At 49.6% G+C, this 17,659-nt stretch overlaps 1 protein-coding gene across 3 annotated transcripts in view; it reads left to right on the forward strand.

Annotated features, from left to right (window-relative positions):
- Positions 1-17,659, forward strand: part of unm_sa1614 (un-named sa1614) — a 448,364-nt gene that overhangs the window by 396,239 nt on the left and 34,466 nt on the right. For 2 of the 3 annotated variants that reach the window (XM_072515283.1, XM_072515284.1), the window contains exons 25-26: positions 10,811-10,869; positions 16,842-17,020. In XM_072515283.1, the coding sequence (XP_072371384.1) occupies positions 10,811-10,869; positions 16,842-17,020 (238 nt within the window). The remainder of the gene's footprint in view (positions 1-10,810; positions 10,870-16,841; positions 17,021-17,659) is intronic. The other variant, XR_011948821.1, reaches the window with a different exon arrangement.

Consider the following 17,659-nt stretch of genomic DNA (forward strand, 5'->3'; position numbering starts at 1 on the left):
CAGCAGGAGTCAGCTGACTTACGGGAGTGTTATGGGGGAGCAAAAGAGCTAGATACGGATCTAGCAGGGGGCGGGGAGGGGGGGAAATAGGGTTGCTGCTGCATTGGCCGATGGGGAACTGTAAACAGAAGAGGTGGTCGGGGCGGGGGGCCCCGGTCTGGGGGACTGGAGAGTGCGAGAGGCGGGCACGGGACTGGCCTAGAAAAGGATAGTCGGCAGTGGGGGGTGGTGGGAAGCCCCCCAATCCGACTGATAACTTGGAATGTGAGGGGCCTGAATGGGCCGGTTAAGAGGGCCCGAGTGTTCGCGCACTTAAAAGGACTGAAGGCAGATGTGGTCATGCTTCAGGAGACACATTTGAAGGTGGCAGACCAGGTCAGGTTAAGAAAGGGATGGGTAGGACAGGTATACCATTTGGGGCTGGATGCGAAGAACAGAGGGGTGGCAGTACTGGTGGGGAAGCGGGTGTCGTTTGAGGCCAAGAATATTGTAGTGGACAATGGAGGTCGATACGTGATGGTGAGCGGTAGGTTGCAGGGGGCGTGGGTGGTATTGGTAAACGTATATGCCCCGAACTGGGATGATGCTGGATCTATGAAGCGCACGTTGGGGCGGATTCCGGATCTGGAGGCTGGAAGCTTGATAATGGGGGGGGGGGGGATTTCAACATGGTGTTGGACCCAGCATTAGATCGCTCCAGATCTAGGACGGGGAAGAGGCCGGCTGCGGCTAAGGTGCTTAGGGGGTTTATGGACCAGATGGGGGGAGTAGATCCGTGGAGATTTGCTAGGCCCCTGGCCAGGGAATTTTCTTTTTTTTCTCACGTACACAGAGCCTACTCCCGGATAGATTTTTTTGTTTTGAGTAGGGCGCTGATCCCGAAAGTACTCGGCCATAGCTATTCAGACCACCCCCCGCACTGGGTGGAGCTGGAGTTAGGAGAGGAGAGGGACCAACGCCCGCTGTGGCGTCTGGATGTGGAATCTGGATGGCAGATGAGGAGGGTGCGGGGGTGCATTGAAAAGTATTTGGAGGCCAACGACAACGGGGAGGTGCAGGTGGGGGTAGTATGGGAGGCGCTGAAGGCGGTGGTCAGGGGAGAGTTAATCTCCATCAGGGCTCACAGGGAGAAGAGAGAGGGGAGGGAAAGGGAGAGGTTAGTGGGGGAGATCCTAAGGGTAGACAGGAGATATGCAGAGGCCCCCGAGGAGGGACTACTTACGTAGCAGAGAAGTCTCCAGACGGAATTCGACCTGTTGACCACAGGGAAGGCAGAGGCACAGTGGAGGAAAGCACAGGGGGCGACGTACGAGAATGGGGAGAAGGCGAGCCGGAAACTGGCACATCAGCTCCGTAAGAGGGTGGCAGCGAGGGAAATAGGTGGAGTTAAGGATAGCAGGGGAACTACGGTGCGGAGTGCGGTGAAAGTAAATGAGGCATTTAAGGACTTTTATGAGGAGCTGTACAGATCTCAGCCCCCAGCGGGGGAAGAGGGGATGCGACGATTTCTAGATCAACTGAGGTTCCCGAGGGTGGAGGAGCAGGAGGTGGCTGGTTTGGGGGCGCCAATTGGGTTGGAGGAGCTGGTTAAAGGACTGGGGAGCATGCAGGCGGGGAAGGCCCCGGGGCCAGATGGGTTCCCGGTTGAGTTTTACAGGAAGTATGCGGACCTATTAGACCCGTTGCGAGTGAGGACTTTCAATGAGGCAAGGGAGGGGGGGGGGACCCTGCCCCCGACAGTGTCCGGGGGCTGATTTCTCTGATCCTGAAGCGGGACAAGGACCCACTGCAATGTGGGTCGTATAGACCGATCTCGCTCCTCAATGTGGATGCTAAGTTGCTGGCAAAAGTGCTGACTACGAGAATTGAGGACTGTGTCCCGGGGGTGATTCATGAGGACCAGACGGGATTTGTAAAGGGCAGGCAGCTAAACACCAATGTGCGGAGGCTGCTCAACGTGATTATGATGCCCTCGGTGGAGGGAGAGGCGGAGATAGTGGCAGCTATGGACACGGAGAAGGCCTTTGACCGGGTGGAGTGGGAGTATCTCTGGGAAGTGTTGCGGAGGTTTGGGTTTGGGGAGGGGTTTATCAGGTGGGTTAAGCTCCTATATAGAGCCCCGGTGGCGAGTGTGGCTATGAATCGGCGGAGGTTGGAGTATTTTCGGCTGTATCGAGGGACGAGGCAGGGGTGCCCCCTGTCCCCCCTGTTGTTTGCATTAGCAATTGAGCCTTTGGCCATGGCATAAGGGAGTCCAGGAAATGGAGGGGGGTGGTCCGAGGGGGAGAGGAGCATCGGGTGTCGCTGTATGCGGACGACCTGTTGCTGTACGTGGCAGATCCAGTGGAGTGGATGGTGGAGGTCATGCGGATCCTAAGGGAGTTTGGGGACTTCTCGGGCTATAAGCTCAATGTGGGGAAAAGTGAGCTCTTTGTGGTGCATCCAGGGGACCAGGGAAGCGGGATAGACGACCTACCGTTGAGGAGGGCGGGAAGGAGCTTTCGGTACTTGGGGATCCAGGTAGCTAGGAGCTGGGGGGCCCTGCACAAACTTAATTTGACTCGGCTGGTGGAGCAGATGGAGGAGGACTTCAAAAGATGAGATGTGTTGCCACTCTCGCTAGCGGGCAGGGTACAGTCGATTAAAATGATTGTCCTCCCGAGGTTTCTTTTTGTGTTCCAATGCCTTCCTATTATGATTACCAAGGCCTTTTTAAAGCGGGTAGGTAGGAGCATCATGGGTTTTGTGTGGGCAAACAAGACCCCGAGGGTAAGGAGGGGGTTTCTGGGGCGTAGTAGGGACAGGGAGGATGGTGTTGCCGAATCTGGGTGACTATTATTGGGCAGCCAACATGGCGATGATCCGTAAGTGGGTAATAGAGGGAGGGGGGCGGCATGGAAGAGGTTGGAGGTGGCGTCCTGCAAAGGAACGAGCCAGAGGGCGCTGGTGACGGCACCGCTGCCGCTCTCGCCGACAAGGTACACCACGAGTCCGGTGGTGGCGGCAACGCTAAAGATCTGGGGGCAGTGGAGACGACATAGGGGTGAGATGGGAGCCTCGGTGTGGTCCCCGATCCGGGAGAACCATCGGTTCGTCCCAGGAAGGATGGACGGGGGGTTTCGGAGCTGGCATCAGGCAGGGATCAGAAGGATGGGCGACCTGTTTATAGACTGGACGTTTGCAAGCCTAGGGGCGCTGGAGGAGAAGTTTGGGTTACCCCCGGGAAATGCGTTCAGGTATATGCAAGTGAGGGCGTTTGTGAGGCGGCAGGTGAGGGGATTCCCGTTGCTCCCGGCACAGGGGATTCAGGACAGGGTGATTTCGGGTGTATGGGTCGGAGAAGGCAAGGTTTCGGCGATATATCAGGAGATGAAAGAAGAGGGGGAGGCTTCGGTAGAGGAGAGTTGAACATAGAACATAGAACAATACAGCGCAGTACAGGCCCTTCGGCCCACGATGTTGCACCGAAACAAAAGCCATCTAACCTACACTATGCCATTATCATCCATATGTTTATCCAATAAACTTTTAAATGCCCTCAATGTTGGCGAGTTCACTACTGTAGCAGGTAGGGCATTCCACGGCCTCACTACTCTTTGCGTAAAGAACCTACCTCTGACCTCTGTCCTATATCTATTACCCCTCAGTTTAAAGTTATGTCCCCTCGTGCCAGCCATATCCATCCGCGGGAGAAGGCTCTCACTGTCCACCCTATCCAACCCCCTGATCATTTTGTATGCCTCTATTAAGTCTCCTCTTAACCTTCTTCTCTCCAACGAAAACAACCTCAAGTCCGTCAGCCTTTCCTCATAAGATTTTCCCTCCATACCAGGCAACATCCTGGTAAATCTCCTCTGCACCCGCTCCAAAGCCTCCACGTCCTTCCTATAATGCGGTGACCAGAACTGTACGCAATACTCCAAATGCGGCCGTACCAGAGTTCTGTACAGCTGCAACATGACCTCCCGACTCCGGAACTCAATCCCTCTACCAATAAAGGCCAACACTCCATAGGCCTTCTTCACAACCCTATCAACCTGGGTGGCAACTTTCAGGGATCTATGTACATGGACACCTAGATCCCTCTGCTCATCCACACTTTCAAGAACTTTACCATTAGCCAAATATTCCGCATTCCTGTTATTCCTTCCAAAGTGAATCACCTCACACTTCTCTACATTAAACTCCATTTGCCACCTCTCAGCCCAGCTCTGCAGCTTATCTATATCCCTCTGTAACCTGCTACATCCTTCCACACTATCGACAACACCACCGACTTTAGTATCGTCTGCAAATTTACTCACCCACCCTTCTGCGCCTTCCTCTAGGTCATTGATAAAAATGACAAACAGCAACGGCCCCAGAACAGATCCTTGTGGTACTCCACTTGTGACTGTACTCCATTCTGAACATTTCCCATCAACCACCACCCTCTGTCTTCTTTCAGCTAGCCAATTTCTGATCCACATCTCTAAATCACCCTCAATCCCCAGCCTCCGTATTTTTTGCAATAGCCTACCGTGGGGAACCTTATCAAACGCTTTGCTGAAATCCATATACACCACATCAACTGCTCTACCCTCGTCTACCTGTTCAGTCACCTTCTCAAAGAACTCAATAAGGTTTGTGAGGCATGACCTACCCTTCACAAAGCCATGCTGACTATCCCTGATCATATTATTCCTATCTAGATGATTATAAATCTTGTCCCTTATAATCCCCTCCAAGACTTTACCCACTACAGACGTGAGGCTCACCGGTCTATAGTTGCCGGGGTTGTCTCTGCTCCCCTTTTTGAACAAAAGGACCACATTTGCTGTCCTCCAGTCCTCTGGCACTATTCCTGTAGCCAATGATGACATAAAAATCAAAGCCAAAGGTCCAGCAATCTCTTCCCTGGCCTCCCATAGAATCCTAGGATAAATCCCATCAGGTCCCGGGGACTTATCTATTTTCAGCCTGTCCAGAATTGCCAACACCTCTTCCCTACGTACCTCAATGCCATCTATTCTATTAGCCTGGGGCTCAGCATTCTCCTCCACAACATTATCTTTTTCCTGAGTGAATACTGACGAAAAATATTCATTTAGTATCTCGCCTATCTCTTCAGACTCCACACACAATTTCCCATCCCTGTCCTTGACTGGTCCTACTCTTTCCCTAGTCATTCGCTTATTCCTGACATACCGATAGAAAGCTTTTGGGTTTTCCTTGATCCTTCCTGCCAAATACTTCTCATGTCCCCTCCTTGCTCGTCTTAGCTCTCTCTTTAGATCCTTCCTCGCTACCTTGTAACTATCCATCGCCCCAACCGAAACTTCACACTTCATCTTCACATAGGCCTTCTTCTTCCTCTTAACAAGAGATTCCACTTCCTTGGTAAACCACGGTTCCCTCGCTCGACGCCTTCCTCCCTGTCTGACCGGTACATACTTATCAAGAACACGCAGTAGCTGATCCTTGAACAAGCCCCACTTATCCAGTGTGCCCAACACTTGCAGCCTACTTCTCCACCTTATCCCCCCAAGTCACGTCTAATGGCATCATAATTGCCCTTCCCCCAGCTATAACTCTTGCCCTGCGGTGTATACTTATCCCTTTCCATCATTAACGTAAACGTCACCGAATTGTGGTCACTGTCCCCAAAGTGCTCTCCTACCTCCAAATCCAACACCTGGCCTGGTTCATTACCCAAAACCAAATCCAACGTGGCCTCGCCTCTGTTGGCCTGTCAACATATTGTTTCAGGAAACCCTCCTGCACACACTGTACAAAAAACGACCCATCTATTGTACTCGAACTATATATTTTCCAGTCAATATTTGGAAAGTTAAAGCCTCCCATAATAACTACCCTGTTACTTTCGCTCATATCCAGAATCATCTTCGCCATCCTTTCGTCTACATCCCTAGAACTATTAGGAGGCCTATAAAAAACTCCCAACAGGGTGACCTCTCCTTTCCTGTTTCTAACTTCAGCCAATACTACCTCGGAAGAGTCCCCATCTAGCATCCTCTCCGCCACCGTAATACTGCTCTTGACTAGCAGCGCCACACCTCCCCCTCTTTTGCCTCCTTCTCTGAGCTTACTAAAACACCTAAACCCCGGAACCTGCAACATCCATTCCTGTCCCTGCTCTATCCATGTCTCCGAAATGGCCACAACATCGAAGTCCCAGGTACCAACCCACGCTGCCAGTTCCCCTACCTTGTTTCGTATACTCCTGGCATTGAAGTAGACACACTTCAAACCACCTACCTGAACGCTGGCCCCCTCCTGCGACGTCAAATCTGTGCTCCTGACCTCTATACTCTCATTCTCCCTTACCCTAAAACTACAATCCAGGTTCCCATGCCCCTGCTGCATTAGTTTAAACCCCCCCCAGGGGCAAGTGGGAGGAGGAGTTGGGGGAGGAGATTGAAGAGGGTATGTGGGCTGATGCCCTGAGTAGGGTTAATTCCTCTTCCTCATGTGCCAGGCTCAGCCTGATACAGTTTAAGGTCATTCACAGAGCGCATATGACCGGGGCGAGGCTGAGTAGGTTCTTTGGGATGGAGGACAGATGCGGGAGATGCTCGGGAAGCCCGGCGAATCATGCTCACATGTTCTGGTCATGCCCGGCACTAGATGGGTTCTGGAGGGGTTTCGCGAAAACTATGTCCAAGGTGGTGAATGTCCAGGTCAAGGCAAGTTGGGGGCTGGCATTATTTGGGGTGGCGGACGAGCCGGGAGTGCAGGAGGCAAAAGAGGCCGGTATTCTGGCCTTTGTGTCCCTGGTAGCCCGGCGGAGGATCTTGCTCATGTGGAAGGACGTGAAGCCCCCCAGTGTGGAAGCCTGGATAAATGACATGGCTGGGTTCATTAAGCTGGAGAGGATAAAGTTTGCCTTGAGAGGGTCTGCGCAGGGGTTCTTCAGACGGTGGCAACCGTTCCTAGACTATCTCGCGGAGCGTTAGAATCAGGTCGGTCAACAGCAGCAACCCAGGGAGGGGGGGGGGTTCTTTCGGGGGGGTGGTATTTGGGCGGGCGGGGAGGGGGTTTTCCCTAGGGGTACTTGTAAAAAAGCATAATGGAGGGTTATTATGTGCGGGAGAAACCCATTGTATAAGTTCTGTAGTATGTTTGATTGATATGTTTATGTTCTGTTCTGTTCTTTTCTCTTTCTCTTTTCTGTTACGGGGGGGGGGTTTAATTGATTGAAAATTTTTGTTGGAAAAACTTTGAATAAACATATTTAATAAAAAAATTTTAAAATACCAACTGCACTTTGAGGGAGTGGAATCCCTTTTGATTGATGAAGGGCACCCCCTCATGTGCCGGTACCCTTAGGAGCATGCGTCCCAACAATCACCCCCTGGACCTGGGGCATGCCAGCAATTGCATAGAAGTTCCGGGCAACCATCACCTTGATGGCCACCAGGAGCAGGTGTCCTCCCCATAACCTGTGGTTCCAGATGGGTGCATGATCCAGCACAGGCGTCGCATGGGTCTCCCTGCTCAGTCGCAGTCATCAACGGCAGGTCCCCGCACGACAGGCGCTGCCGGAATACACAAGGCCTGATGCAGTGCCTCCTTACCACCTCCTCCTCAACCTGCTGGCCGACCGGCTCTCCAGCCTCACCAGCTGGGCCCTGCTCCTCTGGGGCAGGCTCCTGTTCTGTGGAGTACTCCCTGAGCAGCTCCTCTCTATGCAGCCTCATCACAGATGCCATTCCCTGCACTGCCGCCCTCCAGCCGTACCCTGAAACTCTTCTCTCCGCAAAGTGCCCCTGGCCCCATCGGTGCCAGTGCTCGTCACTGGGGGGGGGTGCTCCTACCCTGTCACCCAACCCTGCCAAAATAACGCTCTACAGCCCATCCCACACCCACCTGTGTGGTCTACTGTGGGTGCCCGTCTTGGGGGGCCGAGTGCTACCCCATCAGCAGGTTGCCACCTGGTTGTAGGGGAGCACTGCGTGCCACCAAACAGCACGATGGCTGGTGGCATGTATGCGGGCAGAGATTGCAGACATGGTTGGGCAGGGGATGGGCACCTGTTAGGACAGTAGCTGTAGTGCGCTGTGGGTCCTGTGTGCGACTCACGGGTTGTGCCTACATGCCTGGGTGCAGGTGGTGGAGCAGGAGGGCAGAGGGCAGGTAGGGATTGGTGCTGACAAGTGTTCCTGCGGGGTGGGCTTGCTGATGGTGCCACTAGTGGGGGCATCTGCCCTGGAGGGACAGTGGTAAGGGCCATGGTGCATGTGTCTGCTGTTCGGGCTGCGCTCTGCAAACCCCCCCCCAATCCCCCTGGAATGAGTCAGTGCCTCGGATTGGTGCACTGAGGGGTGCCAACATTTGGTGGGTCAGTGGCTACACTGGAACATACCCATTCCGTTAATGGGTTGGCTGGAGTCTGAGGGATCCTGGGGATCGGGGGGGAGGTGGGCACCCATACGGCCGATGGCGCTCTGCACATTTACAGGTCACAGTGGGCAGTCAGTGGAGTGCGCAGCCAGATGGCTGCCTTGCAGGCTACAGAAATCGCGGTCCGTGCCTGGACACCCCGGTCCCGGGGACACCCCAGGCCCACGCCTCTTCTGGTTGCCCTGCGCTACTCCCCCACCATGGCAGATGCCCTACCCCCCCTTCCCTCCCCGTCCAGTGCCAGTGCACCACTGGCAACCCACAGTTGTGCCTTTGGAAACTTGTCTTACCTCCTCTCTCACCCTCAGCAGCCACGATGCCCAGTTCCCATTTTAAATAATAATAATAATACAAGTGAACCACACAGGTGTCCCTTCTGCCTGCCAGAGGCAGATCATCACGGGAGACCAGAAACTACTGGGGCCCGTTAATGATATGTTAAAGGCTGTCACTGTACAATTTGGTATCGAGGCGCCGGAGTATGGCGTTCCGTTGGGCTCCGGCGGCAACCTCGATTTTTGGCTGGCGCGCAATTCTGGACGGAGAATCCTACCCTTAGTCTCCCAAATGGAAAATCCTGCCCACTATTTTTATAGGCATAGAACAAAGAACAATGCAGCACAGGAACAGGCTCTTCGGCCCTCCCAAGTCTGTACCGGTCATGATACCAACCTTTGCCAAAACCCTCAGCACTTCCTTGTGCCGTATCCCTCTATACCCATTCTATCCATGTGTTTGTCAAGATGCCTTTTGAATGCCGTTAATATATCTGCTTCCGCAACCTCCCCTGGCAACACGTTCCAGGCACTTACCACCCTCTGTGTAAAAAGAACCTGCCTCGCACATCTCCTCGAAACTTTCCCCATGTACCTTAGACTTATGTCCTCTGGTGACTGACCCCTCCACCCTGGGAAAGAGTGTCTGCCCATCCACTCTATCCATGCCCCTCATAATCTTGTAGACCTCTATCAGGTCACCCCTCAACCTCCGTCTTTCTAATGAAAACAGTCCGAGTCTATTCAACCTCTCCACATAGCTAACACCCTGCAGACCAGGCAACATCCTGGTAAACCTCTCTGCACCCTCTCCAAAGCCTCCACATCCTCTGGTAGTGTGGCGACCAGAATTGTGCACAATATTCCAAGTGCAGCCTTACCAAGGTTCTATACAACTGTAGCATGACTTGCCAGTTTTTATACTCGATGCCCCATCCAATGAAGGCAAGCATTCCCTATGCTTTCTTGACTACCTTGCCCACTTGTGTTGCCACCTTTAAAGATCTGGGGACCTGTACGCCCAGATCTCTTTGACTTTCTATATTCCTAAGAGTTACCATTTACGGTATATTTCCCCTCTGTTAGACCTACCAAAAAGCACCTTATACTTTAAAATTACAGAAAAGAACGGTCCACTTTTATGTTTAGCATACAATGCACTCTCCACAGAATTATATTCATTATAGCAAACAGTCCATTGTCACTTCCCGCTTTCAATGGGTTCATTCTTTCCAGTTTCACCAAACAGTAATTTTGAGTAACTATCTCAGGCACTTCCTTCAGTTTTTGGAGAGTTTCCCAAATCCACTACCAGAAGTATAACCAACTCCAACGATTCTTCTTTTCCCTGGCCATGCCAGAACAAATCTCCTGGATTGTTTAGGTGGCTGCATCTAATAAACTAAAGACCATCTCCATCCTGCTTCCAGCTTCGGTAGATTGTAAAGAATCTGCAGCCTCTTGTCTCTGCCGATCATGCCAACTGGTGTTCCTTTCCTCCCTCATTTTTCTCTTCCACCCTAAAAACCTGAAGCCAGCATGTCTATAGGTATGAGAATGTCCCACCCTGCTCAGCTAGTCATGTGACTAAGCCAGGCTTGTTGTCAGGCAGAATTCAGAATCGTCACATGACCCCCCCTTCATTTTAACCTGAATTTAAAGACTCAGTCCACAATATAATAGTCTTTTGGGGTTAAAATTTAAACAATTACAAACAGAAACATAACCATTCTTCTACACCCCCCCCTCTCTCCCCGCACACCGGTCATCCGAGGCCAGATTCATGCCAGATCTTTATGGGCAGCTTTCTTCAAGGTTAGCCACAAGTAACATGTTCTGTAGCTGACCACAACATCCAGGTTATTGTCTGTATTTATTTGGGATTTAATTTCAAGATTGCGTATTTGATTTCTTCACTGTACTGGTTGGGGGAGGTTGGACTTTCTTTGTAAAGTCCTGAAAGTTGTGCAATTTTCAACACATTTCTTCAACAGACTACAATTTACAATCCGGAGTTATTTACAAACGTGAAGGAATTTTTAAAAATTTTCTTATTAAAATCCGCAACTGTAAAAAAAATTGATAATATTTTCCTTCATTCATTAAATTATTTTTCCCTGTTTGAATTTCAGCTTAGTATCTCCAAAAGCATTACCTGGCCTTCATTCACTCCCAGAATTACCAGAGACAGGTAAGGAAAACACCACATTGCCAAATGTCAAGCTTTGCAGGAGTACCTTAGTACCATGTCCAAATACTTGAGTAACATTGCTCAATGGTCTTTAGTTTATATACTGCTTATATTCCACAACTTAGAAATTTGTCTCTCTGTTCTGCAGTGCTTGCATCTTAGATCTTATTTAAGAAATTATTTTTAGCGAAGGAAAAGTTGCTGGCAGTTTGTTGTTTCACACCTTCCTTTATACCTTCAAAGTAGGGTAGATAAGTTTACTTGACATCCTTTATAATTAGGAAATTTTATATATATATATATATATCATGGATGACAGAGAACCTTTCACCCTCTCCATAGAAAGGCTCTGCAGCCCTCTGGCAATGGAGCTCATTGAACCTTTTCAATTTATGAGGAAAAGCACAGAGTGTTAACATTAGGTATCAGACTAACCACAATCTTATTTAATGGCAGAGCAGGCTCAAGGGACTGAATGGCCTACTCCTGCTCCTTGTTCATATGTACTATTCAACTGTTTTGGCATGGCATCCAAACCTAATCTTGGGCATGATTCAGCGACTGTGTTATGCCCTGCGCGGATCGGGGCGTGCCGGGTGAATAGTGGGAGAGGGCAAAACATTTAACGATTCGCCAGGCCCGCTCCCGGTGGCGAGTTCCGGGTCTCGCCACTAATGGCAAGATTATCATTAACCCTCATTTGCATTCATTTCAATCTCATTAACGAGATTAACGAGCAGCTTCCTGAGAATTACCTGACTCCGCAATGGGAAGTCAAGTTGTTTAGTACTCCTTTTCAAAAACATGAAGCAGGTACAATGGCTACTGAGGGGAAGTGAGGAGGTGAGGATCCCGGGGTGGAAGCCCTAACGGATTCTTGGTCACTCTCCATCTCCAATTCCTTCCAGATAAAACAATGTTTGCTGGAGTCGATTCCATGGAGGCTGCCCTCGCGTTGCTTGTGGCAGCCGAGGTGGGCAAACACTGTACAAGTCAGCAGCGGTAACGCAGGCTGGAGGCGGCACCCCATGTGCAGGGGTCCACCGCACACCCTGAAGACCCGGCTGCCCACCAGGCTGCGGAGGGACCCAGAAGGGGAGGCCAGCGATGGCCCACAGTGTACAGGTGCTATTGGTCATTCAGTGAGCTAATGAACACCATGTGCCACAGAAGACTCCATCTCAACAGAGAGACAGTACGGCACCTGTGCGACATCCTCACGGACATGGCACTTTGTGGAGGAAGGCACCATTCCAGTGGCCGTGAAGTTCACTGCAGCCTTAAATTTTCAACCCACCAGGTTATTCCAGGGCTTGAGTGGGGACCTCTGTGACATATCGCAATGTTCTGCCACGGGTGCATCTGGGAGTTGACAGATGCTCTGTATGCCCAGGCATCAGACTATATCACCTTCGACCTGAACCAGGCCCACCAAGATGCCCGGCCAGCTGGATATGCTGCCATCGCTGGGATGCCCCAGGTCTTGGGGTTGATCGCATGCGTTTCCCCTGCGAGCACCGTGACATCACGGAATGCCTTTTATTAACAGAAGAGGTTCCACTCCCTGAGCATTCAGATAGTGTGTGACCACCGCCTCCAAATCATGCATGTGCATGACCGCTACCCTGGGAGTATGCATAACAGCTACATCTTGGGGCACTCTGAGGTCCACGGTGTCTTTGAGGACCACCCCAGGATGACGGGTTGGCACGTGGGGAACAAGGGATACCCACTGAGGTCGTGGCTGAAGACGCCGGTGTGGAGGGGCCTGAGACTGAGACAGAGACCCAATACAATAAGGCCCACATTGCAGCCCGTGTTGTTATTGAGCGGTGCTTGGGCTGCTGAAAATGCGGTTTCCATGCCTAGACCACACTGGCGGTACCTTGCAGTGCACCCCCCCCCCCCAGAGAGTCTCCAGCTTAGTGGTGGTCTGCTTTGCCCTCCACAATCTGGCAGAGTAGCCAGGGAGACCCTCATCATCTCCAGATTCTCCTGGGATGAGGCTGTGTCTGTCATATTTCCCTTCCTACTCCCCCCCCAATCCCCGCCCTCTCCTCCAATCCACCACACCCTCGCCCTATACTCACTGCCCTCCTACCTATTCTCCGCCCTCTCCTTATTTCCCATAATCCCAATTTCTTTTTCCCCAATCACGCTCATCATCCTTTTTCCCTCTATCCTCCATTCCCTGCCCTTTCCCCCAACCCACCCCATTATCTGCACCCCCCTCATCACACCGCCCCCTGCCCGTCCACCCTGTTTCCACCTCCATGGGTCCGTGTAACATCACTCAAGGGGGATAGGCCTGTGTTGACACTGTCAGTTGGTCACCGTACAAGGCAGGAGAGTGACAATAACTCGCTATGAAGTAAGCTCTGGTGCTCCTCAGTATCTGCTAAAGTCTGATTCCTGTCTTTCTGCCGGCAGCGCAATCACACACATCTTCTGAATGGGGTCTGCATCAGAGGCTTTTGATCTTGGATCTCTCTCCCGGGGGGTGAGGGGGAGAGCAGTCCAGACAGAGACAGTGAAAAACAATCCCTGCTTTAAAATTTACCTGTGCCCTACCTTGATCTTGGACCACATCAAAAGTAGTTAAGCGCTTTTTGCAGAGAAAAAAAGGAAGTGAGAGCACTTAACAGCTTTTTATGTGGTCGAACAACTTTCAATTATTGCTAGATGTTTATGAACATTGTGGTTAGTTTCACAGCAGGGTACTTGAGATCCATTCAAGCATGAAGAGAAATTAAATTCAACAATCCAGACAGCTGGCTGTGTGCAAACTGTCAATCACAGCCTAATGAAATGAAAACCCCTTAGAAAACTAATTTCACATTGATGTGAAGGTTTTTCAGATCAAAGACCTCAGGGTGATTAATCCCAGCTCAGCAGATGTGGTTTTTGCTTTCTAGGAATTTACAACTGCTGGTTATCTGCAGGTAGGATACAGGTGAGTTTTAAAACACTGATTCTTTTCACCATCTCTGCCTGGAGTGCTCTCTCGTTTCCAGACAGGGGTCTCTGTAATGAGCAGGATTTGCATTGTTGGGGGAAGAGGTCCTCCAATGGACTTTAGGGGCAACACCCTTAAAGAGTTACCCCTTTGGCGCCAGGGCCACATTGGAAAATATCTGTACCAATTCCCACTAACCTGAATCCCGGCCTAGAGAACTGGAGAATCAGGTAGGCTTGGAGAATTCGGTGCCCTCATTTGACTCATTTACATCCTACTGTTGCGGGGCACAAATCTTGATACCGCTGCCAGTGGGGGACCAGAGCATCGGAATGGGATTGGAGCCCTGTTTTTTTGACGACACTGGATTCCCCGCCGATTCGGGAACTCTGCTTCTGGCGGTGGGAGGCGGACAATCCAGCTCAGTATGTTGGCCTTCATTGCAAGAGGACTTGAGTTCAGAGGAAGGATGTCTTACTGCAGCTGTACAGGGCCTTGGTGAGACCACCCCTGGAATATTGTGTGCTGTTTTGGTCTCCTTATCATAGATAGGATATATTTACCATTGAGAGAGTGCAGTGAAGGTTTACCAGACTCATTCCTGGGATAGCAGGATTGTTGTATGAGGAAAGTTTGAGTCGACTGGGTCTTTATTCCCTGGAATTTGGAAGAATGAGAAGGGATCTAATTGAAACGTATAAACTTCTAACAGGACTGGACAGACTGGATGCAGGGATGTTGTTTCCTCTGGCTCGGGGGATATAGATAAAAGGGTCTCAGTATAAGGATATGGGATAGGTCATTTAGGACTGAGATGAGGAGAAACGCCTTTACCCAGAAGGCAATGAACCTGTGGAGTTATCTACTGTGGAGGCCAAGTCACTGAATATATTTAAGAGGGAAATAGATCGACTCTAAAGATGTCAAGGGATATGGGGAAAGAGCAGAACTGTGGTGTTGAGATGGAGAAACAATCATGGTCATCTTGAATGGAGGAGCAGGCTCAAAGGGCCGAATGGCCTACTCCTGCTCCTATTTTGTATGTTTCTATGTACACCTTGGAGATTAAATTAGCCATCCATGTGTCACCAACAAAAGGCTCCCACAAAGATCTGTCCTCAAACTGACTCTCTTCAATGTCTACACCAGTGATTTCTCTGCCACAAAGTCATAGCTGTTCGCAGATGCTGACAACTTGGCCCTGATTTTCCAGGCTGAAGAACTTCAAGACATTGAGAAAACACTTATTAAAGATCTATGTTCTCTTGAAGCCTCCAAATGGAGACTTTGACCAAACACTGCCAAGACAGTTGTTTCACGTGAACAACTCAAAGGCCAGGAAAGAACTTCATGTCCAATGTGGCCAACCACTCACCCACGATCCAATATCAAATGCCTTGCTGTCATTCTTAACCATACTTGGACCGACTGGAAACATCTCTAGAACAGAAGAGCACAAGGTCAAGATGAGAGTGAATCGCGTATGGAAACTGGCGTGTACCACCTGGTGCAACAGAGGCAACTGCACACTGCTTCACTCACCTTGTTCTACCCAACAGCAGAGGACAGCTCAACCTGGTCCAGAAACCACCACAGTGGTAAATATTCACCTCCAGAAAGTCATGAGGATTATTTTCGTGACATGGAGTGAGATAGTACATATTAAAACTCATATCTGCAGAGAAAAATATTCCTCAAAGACAGCACCCACTGACAGCTAAAGAAGCACTCCCATTTATACAGGACATAAGAAAAACACCTACTCTTCTTTCGTGAGTATTTTCTTAATGTCCTGAAGTTTTTAAGCCTGGAAAAGAAGGCCAAGTTGTCCCTACTGGAGCAGACTTCACACTCTATAAACTGATGACAGCCCCACCTCTCGATGATGCACCTCTTGGCTGATTGCAAACATCACCAACCTTAACATGGTAACTGACCCGAGTGATTTCAACCTTCTGTGGAAATCTGTACAACCCTGAAGCGCGTGAGCACATGGCAGCAAAGTTGAATGAGGGGAACAGCTCAAATTGTGACTGGTCACCCAGGTCAGACTATCGCCCATATACTGAACTTCTGCCGTAAGAGATATATTCCTGGTGGCAAAACAACCATTCACACTGCATCAGCTGAAGCTGTTGAATAGATTGTTAACCTTGACATCAAACTATAACTGATCCTCAGCCATTCGAATAAAACAAAAGCTGTAATGTTTTAAAAAGTCAAATTAAATCGGCCACCTGCCCCTTGTCTGCATCTTCACATAATCTTAACCATTCATGTTCCTAGTCACGGAATGTCGGAGGGCCTCCTAATGAATGGCCCCACCTACGTCCATAATTAGATGACAAGCCTTTTTCCTGGACTTTTAACTGGTTCAAGCCTTGAAAATTGCAGTGGACGTGCCGAAAGCATACTGTGTTAGGTCAGGACATGAAACTAGTTCCCATGTCCAGTTCCCAACCCCTGGTTAAAAATTCAGCCCCATCTTACTCAGCACTGAGAGATGAAAGCTGGTTTGTGAGGTTCAGAACCACACTGGGTGCTATATTTAAATAGTGGGAGGTTCAGAACCACACTGGGTGCTACATTTAAATAGTGGCGCGTGCTGTGGTGGCAGGGATAGCCCACCATTGGCTGGCAGTAGGATCTTCTGGTCCTACCACTGTCAATGGTGCTTCCTATTGCTCATAGCCCCCGCCGCTGAGGAACATGTGGCAGGGAGGTTGCCATCGACAGGACCAGAAAATCCTGCCAGCAGGACCGGCTAGAAAATGCCTCCCATTGAACCTTACGACAGCCTAAATGGGGAATTATTCACGCTGATGTTTTTAGGAGTATGGACAGATTACAGAATACTTTGTATTTGGTACTTTTACTTGTATTTGACCTCCATTCTTAGGCTGAAAATATAGATTTTAGTCAATAATCTGTTGCTTCTGTGAAAAAATTGAAAGCATTATACAAGTAAATCATTTCTTTATTAGATTGTGATCTCTTTGACTGCATTACTTTCTAGTGATTCAGAAGCAACCTGAGCAAATCTACTCCATCCCCAAAAAATCTCAAAATGTTCCACAGGCCAGCCAGGGGTCACCATGGCCCATTACTTCACCTTTAAGGTCTTCCTTTTCTGAACCAAATGATACGTACGCTGTGCCTGGAAACCCAATACCTCTTCCCCGGAAAATGAATGTGGTAAGAAATTAACACTGTTTTGGCAAATGGAAATACACAATTAGCAGACTGGCACTCTGCTAGTTTGTTAAAACATTGAATGTTTGAGGATTAATGAATCAGATTATTGAAATAAGTGTCAAATAGGGTGAAATGTGTATCAGAATCGAATAGGAATGGGTGAGAATATTAAATGTTTCTTGTAAAGTATTAATTACAGTAAACCCTATGAAAAGCAGCAGACCACAGCTAGAACTAGTTGCCATAAATCTGAGCACCATTGAGTTCTACAACATTCAGCAACAATTTAATTACATAATTTTAGTATATTGCTGAACTCCACTCCTTCTGGTTCATCAGCCTGTAACCAAGGAGGTTATTTTGGTGAAGGGATGAAGACAGACACTTGGGTGTTGTACTAACAAGACTTGTCTGTTTGAAAGTCTGGATTTAGCACACAATTTTAGGCCTATTAACTGGTTCAGAACCACACATTATTTGAACTTGCCTGAAGTTGTTAAAACAGGTACTAGCAGATCTAGTATTGAAACAATGATTGGGAGCAATTCTTCTGGGACGGTATATGTAGGATCTATGCACCCATCAAAGTGTGGGGTTCAAATGTTGACGCATAACAAAGAAACATGGAAAATAGGAGCA

This window comes from Scyliorhinus torazame, chromosome 8, assembly GCF_047496885.1.
Source record: "Scyliorhinus torazame isolate Kashiwa2021f chromosome 8, sScyTor2.1, whole genome shotgun sequence".
Lineage (NCBI taxonomy): Eukaryota > Metazoa > Chordata > Chondrichthyes > Carcharhiniformes > Scyliorhinidae > Scyliorhinus > Scyliorhinus torazame.